Source organism: Echinops telfairi, unplaced genomic scaffold (genome assembly GCF_000313985.2).
Source record: "Echinops telfairi isolate 266 unplaced genomic scaffold, ASM31398v2 ScPeMD7_7400;HRSCAF=8409, whole genome shotgun sequence".
NCBI lineage: Eukaryota > Metazoa > Chordata > Mammalia > Afrosoricida > Tenrecidae > Echinops > Echinops telfairi.
The window spans coordinates 48939517-48955504 of NW_022111300.1; the positions used below are offsets into that span (position 1 = coordinate 48939517).

At 54.7% G+C, this 15988-nt stretch overlaps 1 protein-coding gene across 1 annotated transcript in view; it reads right to left on the reverse strand.

The window, feature by feature from the left end:
* The window catches only part of KDSR (3-ketodihydrosphingosine reductase), a 32217-nt gene that overhangs the window by 3403 nt on the left and 12826 nt on the right, over positions 1-15988 (reverse strand). Inside the window, exons 7-8 of the mRNA XM_013004764.2 lie at positions 9296-9379; positions 1002-1085 (exon numbers count right to left, since the gene is read on the reverse strand). Of these exons, the coding sequence (XP_012860218.1) occupies positions 1002-1085; positions 9296-9379 (168 nt within the window). The remainder of the gene's footprint in view (positions 1-1001; positions 1086-9295; positions 9380-15988) is intronic.

The window sequence follows — 15988 nt, forward strand, 5'->3', positions numbered from 1 at the left end:
ACAGAGCACAACAGAGCCAAACGACCCAAACCCACTGCGGTCGAGTTGATTCTGCCTCATGGCGACCCTATGTAGGGCAGGGGGAGCTGCTCCGCTGGGTTTCTGAGGCTGTAACTCTTGAAGGGGGCAGAAAGCCTCATCTTCTTCCTGCAGAGCTGCAGGTGGTGTCGAACTGCCGATTGTGCAGTCAGCAGCCCAACACATAAGCCCTACGCACCAAACCCAAACTCACTGTCATCCATCTGATTCTGACTCAGAGCAACCCTCCAGAACAGGGTAGAACTGCCCTGTGGGTCTCCCAGACTGTAACCCTTTCCAGTAGAAAGCCTCATCTTTCTGTCAGGCAGGCTGATGAACTGCCCTGTGGATCTCCCAGACTGTAACCCTTTCCAGTAGAAAGCCTCATCTTTCTGTCAGGCAGGCTGATGAACTGCCCTGTGGATCTCCCAGACTGCAACCCTTTCCAGTAGAAAGCCTCAGCTTTCTGTCAGGCAGGCTGATGGTTTCAAAAGCTGACCTTGCTGTTAGCAGCCCAACGCGTAACCACTGTGCCACCAGGGCTCCTAACATTCAAAAGGCTGCTGCAGAAAGCCTGGGCACCCCTGCGTTAATCCTGGCACACGGCGCCCCCATGTGTGTCAGAGGAAGACCCTCGGTCAACAGGCCTGGTGACCAGGAACTAACACAGGCTGAAGGCGAAGCAGAAAGGTGCCAGCAGGCCAAGTTCACACTCCACAGGCACAGCTCGTTTTCTGCAAAAGCCCAAGTCCCCACATGGGCTGCACTGCTGAGGCTGTCTGACGTTACGATACAGAGCTGGTCTTTGGCTGCCTACGAATTGACACTCAATGAGCAGCACATCGGAGGGAAGGAGGGAGGGAGGCCAGTGTTAGACAGGATGAACCTCTCTGGTCAAAACAGCATTCTCAGTTGAGTTCTGAAGTCGCTTCTGGGACAAGGGCCATTCTCGAGGAGACAGCATGACACGGGGTCTTACTCACCATGGCATCTTTCACGATCTGTTTGGCCACCTGCTCCGGTGAGCAGACCGATGTAGTCCCCGAAATCAGTTTCGTCTCCAAGGGCTGCAAGAGCGGCAGATGCACATAGCAACCCCGTTACCGCCTGTGACACAAAACTCCCAGCATTCTTACAGCCCCAATTCACTGCTAACCTTCCTCCATTGCACAGTTCCCGGCCCATTTGGAATCAAGTCCATCTGGATTCACACTGGCATCTACCAGGCCACTGTGTGGCAAATTCCACCCAAGAAGCTCAAGTGGCATGAGGAGACCACTGCCATTCCCGGCGGGGCCTATGCGCTCGGTTCCAAGGAGCCCCATGCACCGAGAACTCAACCCTGGATATAGCACACCCCTCTGAGACCCCTCACCGCTGGCCAGACCACTGGCCACTGGTGTTTGTGCACAGCCTGGGCCACCTAGCCCAGTGAGCATGTGCAGGTGTGCCTACCACACCTGTTCCCACCTCCTCACTCACAGGGCAGCAAGCACCACTGCCTGCAGGCCACATCCCTTCCCACCAACATCAGCTGTTCCTTAGGGACCTGCGGGGGGATAGTTGGCTGAAAGAGGAGGGTGGTCAGAGGCCCCTTGCTCCACTGTGTGCGAATCCCAGGGAGGTACAAATGGTTCTCGCATTCGGCTCCTAGTCCAAAGGCCCTGCAGAGGGGCCATGGAATAAAGGCCAAAATCTCTGCTTCCGAAAGGTCATCCATCAACCTCACAGGAGGCAGAGCTGACTGGGTGGCTGACTGTTCCCTTGGTCAGCGGGGCCGTGTTTTGGCAACGGGGCTGATGCTTCAGGACCCTGACTCTTGGCCTTTTGTTCTTCAAAGGATGGTCAAAGGTCCACCTCAATTGTCACCTCGCACACAAAGCCTGGCTTGAAAGCTTCGTGGAAGTCCTCTCTACCTGAGCCCGCCTGGGGGGAGTTTAAGTGTGTCTGCCGGACTGACAGCTACTCCTGTGTTCGCATTTCACCAGCCATTCCTCCTGGGGGCCTCGTCTTGTTCTCCTGTATCTCCCACCCCTCTAGGTGGTGTCTCAGAATTCCTTATGCGGGAGTTGGGGGGGGGGGATTACAGGTGTCAAAACTACAGCCTTTAACAGCGCAAGGCTGCAAACTGCCATTCAGAGGTGGGCTGAAACATTACACAAAACAAATGCCCAAACACGCGTGTCCTTGAACTAGAAAGGTCAAGCCCTTCCCGGGAGGCGACTGTCTCTTGATGAAGTGGAGTTAGGAAAAAAGCCTAGGGGAGGTGGTGTCCCCTCGGTCCTCCCAGCTACCAGGTGGCACTGTCAACTGGGACAGCCACATGGGTGATGTCAACGCACCCCTACAGGCCAACTAGCAAGTGAAGCATTTCACCCAGCTGAAGACGCCTGCCCAACACGGGACTGAGGGAAAGAAGAAAAAGCCCAATAGAATCAACATCGAAATCAGGAGTGGGGGCCATTAGGATATCTATAACACCATTTGTGGGCCATGTGGTCAAACAGTGAAAACACAGACAGACGGACACACACACACACACACACACACACACACACACACACGCCACATCCCCATCATGACTGTCACTGCTTCTCTTTGGTGAGGCATGTGACATGAGATGGTATTGATGATTTCTCAGGCCTGATTGAAAGCTCCCCACCCCTGAGTGAAATGAAATCGGGGCAACCGCCAGCCTGTCTGTTCCTGCTAGGGACTAAAGGGCCGCGGGCCGATAGAGACAGCGAGTAGAATATGGGCTCCTGGGAGGGCATGGAGGCGGGAATAGGAAGCGGGGAGCTGATAGCAGGAAGTTCAAAAGGAAGAAAATATTCTGAAACTGGTTGTGGTACAGTTGTACAATACCGCTTGTAGTGACTGAGCTGTGGAACGATAGGGTATCTGTGTTTTGAAAAAAACAAAAAACCTGCAGACCAAATACTATATAAATCGGTTTTGTCAAATGCTGCTTATTCCGAGACAGGCATTCAGCTTAAGTTTACTTCTTGGGAATAGTAGTCATTTTAAAACAGGCAGAGGCAAAGAGAAAAGAAATATTGGGGGGTAGGGACTTCGGGATGATAAACGTCTCTCTACAAATGTCCCCACCGTGGGGGTGAAGTGCCACGTTCCACGCGCAGGAGAGTTACCCGGAGGTGACAAACTGACATGAAGCTCGGCTGGCTGGGGTGAGGGTTCCAACTGATCTCCTCCTTCCCCACCTCATTTAGGGCCGCTCTGCATCGGGGGCCACCCTGGGCCACTCCGGGGAACAACTCTCGAAGCGGGCGCTGTGTTTTATATGTATGTGTCATCCAAGCCACGGAAGAAAGGCCTGGTGGTTTGCTTTCCTAGAGGCAGAGCCAATGCTACTTCGGTGCAGCAGCGTCAAAAGGGCCTCTCCAGGCTGACAGCTGAACGGAGAGTCAAGCCAAGTGCATGACCCGAGGAGCCGTGGGTGAGGAGGCCCGGAAGCTCCGTGAACAGAGAGGGATCCTGTGTGGCCGCACAAGGGGCAGAAATGTTGTGGGCAAGGTGGCTAAGGTCCAGCTTTAGGGGGGTAGGGCCATGTTTGTGCAACAAAGCCACCAGACCACACTCCAACACCAGCCACTACCAACAGATGCTCCCTTACTGTGATCCTAAATGAGGGGAAATGAAATAAAATACAGAGGGTGGTTTCTCCATCCCACTAACCACATTCCAAGCGAGGGGCTGCAGCCACCTAAGGGCAGCCGTGTTGGACAGGGCATCTTCAAGGTGGTAGAAGGTTTGGCTAGCCATCTCTGCACGAGGGCCTGAACCAGGGGACGACGAGACCCGATGGGCGTTTCACAAGGACCACTGGCTACTGCAGAGAACAGAAGCAGCCACGCCAGTGAGCAAGCTATCAGAGTAGCTCAGGTGGAGCAGGAACGCAGGTGCCCGGCTACCACTGCAGACCCCTGCGAATGTCCTGGACAGAGTGGGAGAAAAAGTAGAAAAGCCTAAATCTTGAAAAAACAAGACAGACTTACTGGTCTGATAGAGAATGGTACAACCCTCATGACTGTGGCCCTTAGATACTCTTCGGACCACCATGCAGCAACGTAGCAGAAAGGCCCACAGCAGGTATAAGGAACTACTGTCAGAAACGCCGACTCTGTGAGGGGAAAGGCAGCACTGACCAAAAGCAAAGCTTGGCGGGCAGAAAGGGCAGGAGAGATGGCCCACGGAGGCAGGGAGCCCAGAGTCGAAGTGGGGAGCGGGGACTTCGACCAGTGTCCTGAAACAGCATGTGCTTATGTTGCTGAAGGGGAAACCAATGTGCTGTAAACTCTGGCTCAAACCACAACGTGTTCCCCAAAAGTAATGTACATAGAAAGTAGCTCAGGCCTCAAACGAAAAAGGCTACCCCTAATTACTAGGGCAGATGTGATAGATGCGCCGTAAAAAGCGGTCTGATTCGGGATTCTGTCCTGAGAACACTGCAGAGGATTTGCGGGTCCCTTGGAAGCAGGGGGTGAGGGGAGGCTTACTTCAAGGTTCCCAGCCGGGAGAATGGGGTGAATGGCGGGTGCTGGGCAGTCAGATGGAATGTGACAAGACGTCGGAAGCGAGGGGGGACCCATCGGTCCGCTTTGGAAAGGTTGAGTCCCAGCTGCCTGTCATGGGCTGAATTGTACCCATCAAAAATGTGCTGTGAATCCTATCCTTCCTGCCTGTGGAGCCCTGGTGGTGTGACCAGGTAGGTGATGGGCTGCTAACTGCAGAGTCAGTGGTTGAAACCTGCCAGGTGCTCCAAAGGAGAAAGTTAAGGCTATCTGTTGCCATGTACAGGTGTACACCTTCGGAAACTGCAACGTCACGAACTGGCTGATAAGTTTCTTTTTTACTCACCCTAAATGACTCCTTTTTCTGATGGGTCTAGCTAAGAAAGTGGGGGAAGATACTGAGTGGATGATGTTGTGATTCAGCTGTGAGTGACTACCATCCTGCTGGGTATAAAATAAACCATCTCAGAAACAGGATGGTGGAATCTCACGTCCCTTGGACCCCGAGACTCCTGCACAGTGAACTTCCTTGATGTAGGAGACAGCTTTGACGCCAGACGAAGGACAGGAGGTGCAGCAGCAGAACCAGGAGCTGGAGCATGAGACAGCCGTGAACTTCCCAGTCCTCAGAGCAAGTAAAGCTGAGGCTTTGGGGCACAGGTCTGGCTTCCTGCAGGGGCCACCTCTGGGCCTTAATTCAGGGAGCTGAGCTTGCTGACTCAGAGATGGAGCTGAATGCCTTTGGGTTGAACCTTGCAGCAGAGTGGTATGCCCTTTGGATATCTATTGGCAGCCCTAAAAGAACTCTGTAACCCTGCCCTAGCAGGGCAGAGGCCAGGCCAGGAGGCTGAGGGACAGAGAGGGGTCTGTGTGTGGGTACTGCCGAGATGACACTGTCCTGACTGAACACTCGTGAGCTGAGCAGTTCTCATTGGTTTGAAACCTTTTAAAGTCCTAATAAATCCCATACTCATGAGCAATGTGAATTGTGTGTGGCCACTGCAATGAATGATCGAAATGGGCTGCAAAGGGGAGAGAAGTGTGGTGGGTGAAGTAGGGAACCTGCATAGGGTCAGTGTGAGGGCCATCCGCTGGAGGGCAATGGTTCTGCTGCTAACTGCACTTGTGGTCATGCACCCAGGAGAATGGTAATTTTATGTTAATGAGACATGAGGCACGTAAGCTGTGTCTAAATTAATCTCTTTCCGGACAGAAGGGATCTAACAGGCGGGCAGTCTTTACAGTGAAAGGGCAGGGGTGGGCAAAGAGAAATGCCACACCCAGGGGTAGGGCCTCGGAAGAAACAAGGACATCCTCCAGACCCTACAGAGGACGCCTTTCCCTTGCGCCTGCGCCCTGACTTCAGACTTCGGCCTCCTCACCGCTGAGAACACATATAGGCTACAGCCAGCAGCCTGTGGTCCCACTGCAGTGGCAACACTAGACGACTCTGTGCCCTTCGGCCAGCGCACTGACCCACCCAGTCGGCAATCAGCTGTTTAAATTCAGAATGCAAGGTCAGCAGTGTGAACACCAGCCGTGCCTCAGGAGAAACATGGGGCTCTCTACACCCATGAAGAGTTAGTCTAGGAAACCCACAGTCGCTGTTAAGTCAGCCTCGACTCGATGGCAGTGAGGGTTTTTTTTGAGTTTTTAAGATCATTTCATTAATTAAAAATACAGGCTGTAGTCTGCATGTGAAAAATATTTTATTCGTGAAATAAATCTTTGAAGATTATTAGCAAAACCAGGGCCTTGGGAAATGATGGCTGCATTCTCCGGGAATCCACATGAACGTGAGCGAGACCCCTAGTTAGCCCAGAAACTGAGAGGAAGTCAATTTTCTGATTGAACCATAATCTCAATGTCACATTGACAATGTGTGGGGTCATGGTGGTGACGGCCTGTGACGGACATCTGGTAACTGTCGTCACAGCTGACAGCTGACAGCTCCCGGTGGGGCAGCTGGGAGGTGGAGAGGAAGCCGAGCGGGCTGTGGCTGTGTTCTGGCCTCCCAAGACAGAGGGCAGCCGCCACAGGGTCCCAGGCTGCCATCTCCAGGGGCAAGTCGCCGGGTCTTTTCTCCCATGGGTTCAAACCACTAACCTTTCAGGCACCTGCTGAGCACCAAGGACGCTTGCTCCCGGGGAACTGATTGTGACTCGGAGTGACCTTGTTGGAGAGCGCGGGACTGCCCTTGGGGGCTTCCTAGGCAGAAGTCTCGGCGGAAGAAGCCTCCAGATCTTTTCTCGACAGAGAGGCTGGTGGGCTGGAACCTCAGACCTTCAGAAAGCAGGCTAATACTTAACCCACTGCCCCACCAGTGCTCCTTGACCAAGGCTGAGTACTCACTAGCTCTAGAAGAGCACTTCCGCTCCAGCAGGCACATGGCAAGCAGGGGCCTCCTCCCAGACCCTCTCCCTTAGTCACCACCACTCCCCCCTCCCAACACACACACACACACACACACCCCTTAAACAACATATCCGAAGTGCTGGGGTTCCCTGTGGAAAATACCTTCCATGCTTCTACTCGTGGGGGTCAGGTGCACGTGCTTCCATCCGGAACCACCTTCCCATCTGCACACCAAGCCCCAGGCCCCTCACGCTCCACGCACGCATGGCAGTGTGCCACCACCCAGACTTGCCAAAGGACCCTGCAGGACAGAACTGCCCCATGAGTTTCCTAGGCTGTAACTCTTCACAGGACTAGAAAGCCTCATCTTTCTCCCGTGGAATGGCTGGTGGTTTCAAACTGCTGGCCTTAGGGTTAGCAACCCAACGCCACCAGAACTCCTGTGTGTCTGGGTTTCACCTCTTTTTCCACCTTTAGCAAAGTGCACTCTTTCTCCCTTCCTTTCTATCACTCCTCTTAGGGGAAAACATTAACAGTTTCTTTCTCTGACAGGTTCCAACTCATATAGGTTTTACCACAAGTTAGCACTTTCTAGACCTGAAGTTCATGCGTTGACTAAAAGGGTGCATTTGAATACCTAGCATATTAAGTGAAAGGACTCACCTCATATATTACACAAAGATAAGGTGGAATACACGCTGAGAGGGAGAGAGGGGGAGAGAAGGGCCCTACCTCCCCAGAGGACTGAGACGCATTAAGGCAGCAGGCAGGCAGGTTTCGCATGTCTTCCTCTGCCTCTGGAGCCCTCCTTAGGACGCGCTGAAGGCCACCCCAGCCACTGGGTCCACCGCTGCCTCACAGCAAGCCCACACGTCAGAGCATAGCCGAGCTCTAATGGCTTGTCAATAGATGGCTTTGTGGAAGCAGATCTCCAGGCACCTCTGGGCAGACGCAAACCTTCAACCTTCCAGTTAGGAGCCCAACGCGTGAACCATTTGCACCTCCCTGGGGTTCCTCAACAGCCAAGCAAGGGACCGCTTACCACTTTCTCACACGCGGCTCCTCTTTCAGCCTCCTGTCCCCCTGCAGTTGGGCAGAAGCTCAGTGGCTTTACCCGCTCAGAGACCTCAGCTCTGTCCACAGGAAGTGACTCTCTGCTGCCCTGTGAGGTGTTTGGGTGGCTGTGGTGGTCACAGGCACACACCTGCCAGGCCCTGTTGTGTGGTCCCGGATCTGCACAGACACCACTGTTGGGTGGTCTGGCCAGGGGGAAGGCTGCAAGGAGGGGAGTGGGGACTTGTATCCAGGGCTGGTAGCCTCGGTGGATGGTGCTCGTTGGAACCGCGACCGCAAGTCTGGCGGAGGGTCAGCAGTCTCCTTGTCCCAGTGGAGCTTCCTGGTGGGAATTTCTTCTAAGGCGCCTGACTGGAATCTCCAGCCTTGAAATGCTAAGCACCACCCATCTGCATCACCCAGGGAGGAAAGAGCAGGTTAACCAACAAGAGGCAGATAAGGGCGTCTGCAGCAGGATGGCGAAGAGAAGAGCCACGTGCCCAGCTGGCAGCAGGGCTAGGCCGGGTGGAAAAGCGGAGGGGCCAGGAGCATGCCTTCCAGGAAGAAGAGTGAATCTAACAGAACACCGGACAGGCTAGGACAGATCACATGAAGTTTCAGTCCCATCTGCATGTGGGAATGAATGAGTTATAGACGCGACTAAGCAAATGAGAAGGCAGGAAGGAAAAAGTCATTACAGTACACCGCATGGCTCCGCCACGAATAGTAGTTTTGAAATTATATTAACAAACATGGACTCTGGTTTAACCGAAAATACAGGAGAGTATGTGGAGAGTTGGGAATCAGTGTGGGCCTGACGTCTTGCCTCCCATTGGAGGTCAAAAAATAACTTGTAAATCTTATTTTTTAAAAACCATGACAACAACAACAAAAACCCCAACATGTGAGTTGGAAGTGGGATTTAAACACCAGAAGGAAGAACTAAGGAGACAAATGGCTGGCTCTGGGAGCAGGACTAGGGGGCGGACGGAGGGAGACAGAGACCCTGGACTCGCATAACCATGTCATGCTTTGTGGCTGTTGTCCACAGAGACTTCTAATGTGGTCTAGCACTTGGATAAAAAGTCAATAGGAATGTAAAGTTCTAAGGAAATTGTAAGGAAAGAGGTTGGCGGAGGGAGGGAGAGCAAGAGAGAGGTGAGGCAGGAGAAGGAGGGAAGGGAAGGGAGCAGATGGAGGAAGATGGGTCTGGAGACCCTCAGATACCAGCAACACTGCTGACTGGCTAAGACGGCATCAAGGTTGACGGGAAACGGCCGCGACTGGGGAACAGAAATGATGATGTGAAGGCTGGACAGGTGGCAGAAGGGGCTCACCTTTGTTTTGTTCTCTTCCACAAAACCGGGAGTGTCTGTGTCCGGTGGGTAGGCCACGGTCACGTAGACGTTGTATGGCTTCACCTGCATTTAGAAACAGCAGGAGCACCATGAGGCTACAGATCCCAACTGGCTGGGCCACCAGGTGGGCTTTGTGAACCCTGCCCATGGGGCTCTGCACTGAGCTGGGGAACGAATGCCAAACCACAGAGACCCTCTAAATAAAGGCCTGTCCTCCAGGAGAAGCCGGCGTCACAGCGAGGAGGGTGGTCGGGTGGCAGAGTCCTGGCCTCTCATGAGGGGGACCCAGGTTCCGTCCACCTGTCCTTCAGTGGAGGGGTCTGTGTTGTTATGAGGCCCAACAAGGCTCCCTGGTGGTGCTGTGGGTAAGCACTGGGCTGCTCATCACAAGGCACACAGTTCGAACCCATCAGCTGCTCCCTGGGAGAAAGATGAGGCTTTCTGCTTCCGTAGATTTACAGCCTTAGAAACCCGCAGGGGATGGTTCCACCCTGTCTTCCGGGGTTCTAGGCGCTGCGACTCCACAGCCACGGGGCTGGGGCTTCATGAGGGTGAACAGGATTCCGAGGAGCTTCCACTCCGAGCTGGCTAAGATGAAAGGCCTGGGGACCCACTCAGCGCATGAAAGCCCCAAGGATCTCCCGAGGACCACCAGGGAGGCAATGGACCAGGCAGCATTTGCTTCCATTGTGAGCGGTGGTGAACAAGACAGATGTGGCACCTCCCAGGTGTCCTCTTCCAACACTGCCAGGCAGAGGGCGTGGGAGCCACCCGAGGAAGACAGCACAGAGCTCAAAGACAGACTTGTGCTCCTCTTCGCTATACACCAGCCCGGCCCGCAGAGTCGTCTTCAAGGCGACGGACAGGCCTACTCCAGTTCCCATCCCTGTCTCGCTCCGCAGGTCCCACGTGGAATGGTACCCACCCTGAGAGGTCGGGTTACTCAGGAACCCCATCTACATCCGGTCACTGCCCGGGAGAGCTCAGAACCCACTTGGTTCTCCAGAGGAACCTTGAACAGCCACTGAGAAGAGCCAGGTCCCCCACAGAAGACCGCCCACCTGTTTCCCATATTCCCTTTCCCCTCTCCCTCTCCCCCTGGGACCAGCTCTTCTGCTCACATCACCACCAGGATCTACTCTCGGGCACATCCCACTGGCCTTGCCTTGTCCTCTCGGGGATGGGTCAGCCCTGCAGAAGGATACTGCCCCTGCCCTCTGCCCGCCGGGCTCTCAGAGAGGCTGAATCTCTGCCCCTGGGCTTTGCAGCTGATCACTTCTCAGTCCCCAGGGGAGATTGGAGAGGCGCTGGGAGACCCGCTGGTAGGAAGGGGGGGGAGGGCCAGGTAGGAACATGGTCGTTCTCCAGTCTAAGTGACAACAGTCCCACATCTTTAAATGGGCCCTGGGAGCGCAATGGTTAAGCGAGGTCAGCTGTTCAAACCCACTAATGCAGTGGAGGAGAGAAGAGCCTGTCTGCTTCTGCAACGATTCACAGCCTGGGAAACGTGCTGGGGCAGCTCAACCCTGTCCTATGGTGCCAACAGGGGTTGGAATGAACTGGACAGCGAAGGAGTTTTCCTTCTTGTGGTATCCCTCCCACGACCCCGCAAGAGTGCTCTAGGTACAGCCTGGCAGCCGGTGGAAGGAGCTGAAGAGGCGCGCAGGCAGGGGCCCCTGCCCAGCACTCAGGATCATGCAGGGGCAGGAGGGAGGCGGCTGTGTTGGCTCGGCTCATCACAAATCCACGTGGACAGGGCGTGTCGCTTCAAGGCCCAGCTACGCCCACGGAGAGTGGGATGGGCGCCAAGCAGTGAGCTGCGTGTGTGGGCGCTTAACGGCTTGGGAACCAGTCTCCCCCACCAACCCTCTGCTGCACATCGCTGAGAGGACACCACCACAGAAACTCCGCCGAGCAGCCGTGGGCCGCCTCTGTGGGAAGCCCAGCCCAGCCCGTCGGTGCTTCCCTGGGCAGCGGCCCTTGCTACCCCCAGTAAGGGCCGGGGGTGACGGTGCTGGTCTAAGGCAGCATTGCTTCAACTCGAGGTTATGGCTGAGTTCCCAAAGGGTTAAAACAGAGCCCATACAGACTGTCTGTCTTGGCAGAGTCCCGAAGAGCAGCTGCCGGCCTCTCCTGAGAATCTGGCATCCCCTCTTATAATTGTCAGGCCAGGTCATTCTCCTGGGGCATGAGTGTCTCCGTGGGCTAGTCCCTCCACCCCTGACTCCGTCCACTCATTCATCCAGTGCACATGTGCTGAGTCACAGTTCTGTGTCCAAGCCATCCAGGGAATGAAGCGTCCGGGTGGGAACAAATCAGGTAGCACCCCTGCCACCATGAAGCTCACAGTATCCCCAGGTTCCTGCTAAAACTGGAATTCGCTAAACTCTATCTACGGCTTTCTTTACTCTATCCATTTCATCGCCCGCAACTCCCGGTGACCCCACGTGTCTAAGGAGCAGAACTGCTCTACGGGGTTTTCCTCTTCATGGAAGCAGCTCACAGGGCCTTCTCCTCCAAATGCTGGAGCCCTACTGGGTTACATGTTAGGCTGCTAACCACAAGGTCAGCAGTTCAAAACCACCAGCTGCTCCTCACAAGGCGTTGTCCTCCCGTAAAGAGTTCTAGTCTGGGAAACCCAAAGCGGCAGCTCTACCCAGTCCTGCAGGCTCACTGTGAGTCGGCAGACAGCAGGGAGTGTGGCTTGGGAGCTTTCTCCTCCACAGCCATTGAGTGGTTTCCATATGCCAACCTTCGAGCTTACAACCGGACGTGCAGGTGAGGCTGGTCTGGTGAGATGGTGCTCTTACTAGGGATGCACTGGCCAGTTCTTCCCAAGCTGGTCTCCCTGCCCTCCTCCCACCTTCTGTCTGCTTCTCCTTGTCCAGCAGAGCAATGGTCAAGCTCTGTCCTTTCTCTGCCCTCACACAGGCCGGGATCATCTCCTCCCTACACCTGGGCTTCAGCTTCACCCAGAAAGATGGCCACTCAGCGAAGCACATCTTGGTTATCCAACTAATCCTGCCTGAGAAGCGCTGACTTCATTCCAATGATGCGAAGACCAGGCTGGGGAGAGGGTGCAGCGGTGCACACCTTTCGACCAGGTGCGAACAGGCTTAGAGTGAGGAGCCAGGAGATGGCTGGGATGAGAAAAACAAACGGGAAGCCATTAAATGTCGCTCGGTCTCTGCTGCCCCACCTCTGGCTCCAGCCCACCTGGGAGGCCCACCTTCCAAAGAGACGGGCTTTTAAAAACCTTTTGAAAGACTTGTTTATACCTAAAAGAACCAGATAGGGGGGAAAGAAAAGACTGCCAGGGAGTATTCCTTCAGAATGACTCACACATACAACATTTCCAGGGCCTTGCCTTAGTTTGGGGGTGAGGAGGGGATCAGGGAGACTTAAAAGTTAATTAAACCAGAGGATTACCCAAAACACTTAGTGCTCGAGCTGTTCTAGAAGGTTCCATTCACAGAAGACACATGCACCTGGCAAACAGATTCTGAATGGTCCAGGTTTCCAAACACAACCCGGCAGACTTGGAGGGAGATGGGTGTCTGGGCACAATTTCAACTGTGAACAAAACAAGTGTTGTTCTAACAAGATTTTGAGGATAGAATTACTTCCTCTAAAGCCTCTTTTTCGAAGGACGTGCTGTTTGGTTAACGCCTGCTTGTTGAGTGCGGATGCTGTTGCTGTTGTGTTATCAGAGAGCCAATGCCAGCCCACAGTGCCCCCATGGGGCCTGTCTTCAGGAGAATCTTTAATCAAGCAAATCTTTCTGCCCAGAGCCTTGGGTGGGTGCGTCAGCCAGTCTTTCCGTGAACAGCAGAGCGCTTCCCTGCCATGCCACAGGGCTCCTTGAGGGTACTTCTAAAAAACTCACCAAGTGCACTGCCACTGAGTCAGTTAGACTCACAGCAACCCTACAGCACAGGGTCGAACTGCTCCTGTGGGCTTCCGAGACTGTAACTCTACAAGAATTGAAAGCCTCAACTTTCTCTGGCAGGGCGGCTGGTGGTTTCTAACCGCCAACCTTGAGGTGAGCAACCCAACACCTAGCCCACTATACACCACCAGGGTGTCTAAACAGGGATAGGAGCCCTGGTGGCGTAGTGGCTAAGTGCTCGGCCACTCACGGGAAGGTTGGCAGTTTAAGTCCTGTAGCCGCTCCCTGTAAGATAGATGACTCCCAAAGGTGACAGCCTGGGAGACCCTCTGAGGCAGCTCTACTCTGTCCCACAGGATCACTCTGAGTTGATATTGACTTGACAGCAACAGACATCTGGACGGGATTCAAGAAAACCTGAAATACGAGGCCAGCTCCATGCCAGCTCCCAGTCCTGGACACTCGCCTACCTTACCCTCCCATTCGTTAACATCTCCACCTGGCACGTGGGGGACACCAGCCTCCAGCTGCCCTGAACCTGCAATGCTGCCGTCACCCTGCCAAATGCCCCAGAACTGACAGTTCACCCCAAAGTCCCCACGGGACCTACATGATCTCTGAGACCAAAGTAAAGTGAGGGAGGCAAGGGGCCAGGCAAGCTCCTGACCTGAATGGCAGGGGCAGTGGCCACAGGCTGCCAGAAAGTCAGGTAAGAGGGGGTGGGCTGGGGGGGAGAGGGCAGGGGCAGGGGCTTTATTATTGGGTGACAACCCTACCTGGTGTTCTTGTTTCAGCGGTGACTGTTGCTGCAGCTATCCAAACCTTGCTGCCTAGCGCATAGCACGTTAGGCAAGCGGGTGCAGTGGACATCAAGGGCTGGCCCCACTGGAATGAGGACAGTGAGTCTGTCACTCCTGAGGGACTGCAATGACACAGCAGCACCCTGCCACCCACAGCAACATGAGGTGGCGTGGTACTCTGTCTCCTGCCCTCATAGCCACCCCCAAGGGGGGCAAACCAGGATCTGAGGGCCACAGCAGGCCCTCTGGAAGCTCTTATGAATAAAGTTTTATTGTCATGGGGCCAGGCTGCGTGTGTGCTACCACAGCAGAGCTGAGTCATGGCAACAGCTGCCACCTGCTCCTCCCAACCTTAAATATTGCCTACCTGGCTTGACAGGCCTGACAGAAACTTGACACTCAGTGCATGATTGGGGCCAGGCCCGTGGGCTGCCGTCTAAGCATCATTACCTCTTGAGAGGGTGGCAGTCAACTTCTCAGATGCACCTCGCACATTCCGACGCTGGCCCCAACGACACCCTTCTCCCACAACATGTGCTGTTGACTGCAACATCACACAGCGTTTGCCTTCTTCGGTATTTCCTTTAAAATATAAACTCTGTAAGACCCAAACGATGTCCTCAGCCCGTCATGGCCTTTCCCACATGAAAAAGCGGAGACGACCTCCAAAGGCCGATGTAAAACATGTGAGAGTGAGATGGGGGCTGAGTTTGGCCCTTCCCTCACGCCCACGGTGAGCTTGCCAGTCAGTCACACAGACAGACTCTCTGGAAAAGAAAACGTCTGCAAAACAAAGCCTGGAGCTCACCTCACGCAGACTCACCCACGCAGTATCAGGCCGGGTCCTGGTGTCACAACTAGAAGTGCTGTTGGTACTAAAGAAAGCCAGCAAAAGTCCCATAGCCATTTCGCTCCCACCGTACCGATCATTACTGAGCGGTAGAAAATGTAAACTACAGCTGGTGGCCAGTGGTTATGCGCTGGGCTGCTTACTGCAACAGTTCGAAACCACCAACCGCCCTGTGGGGGAAAGAGAAGGTTTTCGACTCCTGGAAAGGTTAGAGTCTCAGAAACCCACAGGAGCAGTGCTGCTTTGTCCTATAGCATCCCTGTGAGTTGGCATCACTCGAAGGCAGCCAGTCTGGTTCGGTTTTAGGAAAACACTTAGAGGTGGAGCCGACGCTCTTTCACTAGCGCCGGTCTACAAATCTCTCACATAGCACGGAGACCAGACCGGGGAGAAGGAGCTACCCCATCCGACCTGCACTGCAGGGGAAGCACTTCAGCGTGACCAGCGGAGGAGCGGGTACACAGCACGCACACCTGGAATGCTGATAGTGCCGCGAGCCCCGACTCACAGCGACTGTGCGTCTAACAGGCGGAAACGCCGCTGGTCCTGTGCCATCCCCCCAGCTGTTGTTCTGGGGGAGCCCGTTGGTGCAGCCATGCGCCAATCCAGCTCGCTGACCAGCTTGTTCTTCCTGCTGCCGCTCTACGTAACCAGGCCTGCCGTCCTTTTCCAAGGACGGGCCTCTCGGGACAATGTGTCCCAAGTACATGAGGCCACGTCTAGCCACCCCGGCTTCTAATGGAATAGGACCCTGCCTGGAAAGAGGCATGAACCCTGACACCGGCTGCGACCTGCAGGAGGGGACAACGGCTCTGTGGGCCCACGTCTGTAACAGGCACGGAGCCAGAAGTGAGCACTCACCAGGGGGGCCGGGGTGGGAGGAGGGCATCCCTGCTTAGAGGGCAGGGGGCTGGGACTGGCGGTGGGGGGGTGGGGAGAAGGACACGGATGCCAGTGAACCTGATCCGGAGACCAGGTGAAAGTCAATAAGATCATGAGAAATGCCATGTGTCAGTGTTAACGATGAAAGAACAGATCAAAATATACCAAGCAAGAAAAACTTGTGTTTTCCAGTCTAGCCTGTTGGGGCACCATGCCCGGTCTCCAATGTCCACCCTCATCATTCCCTGGGG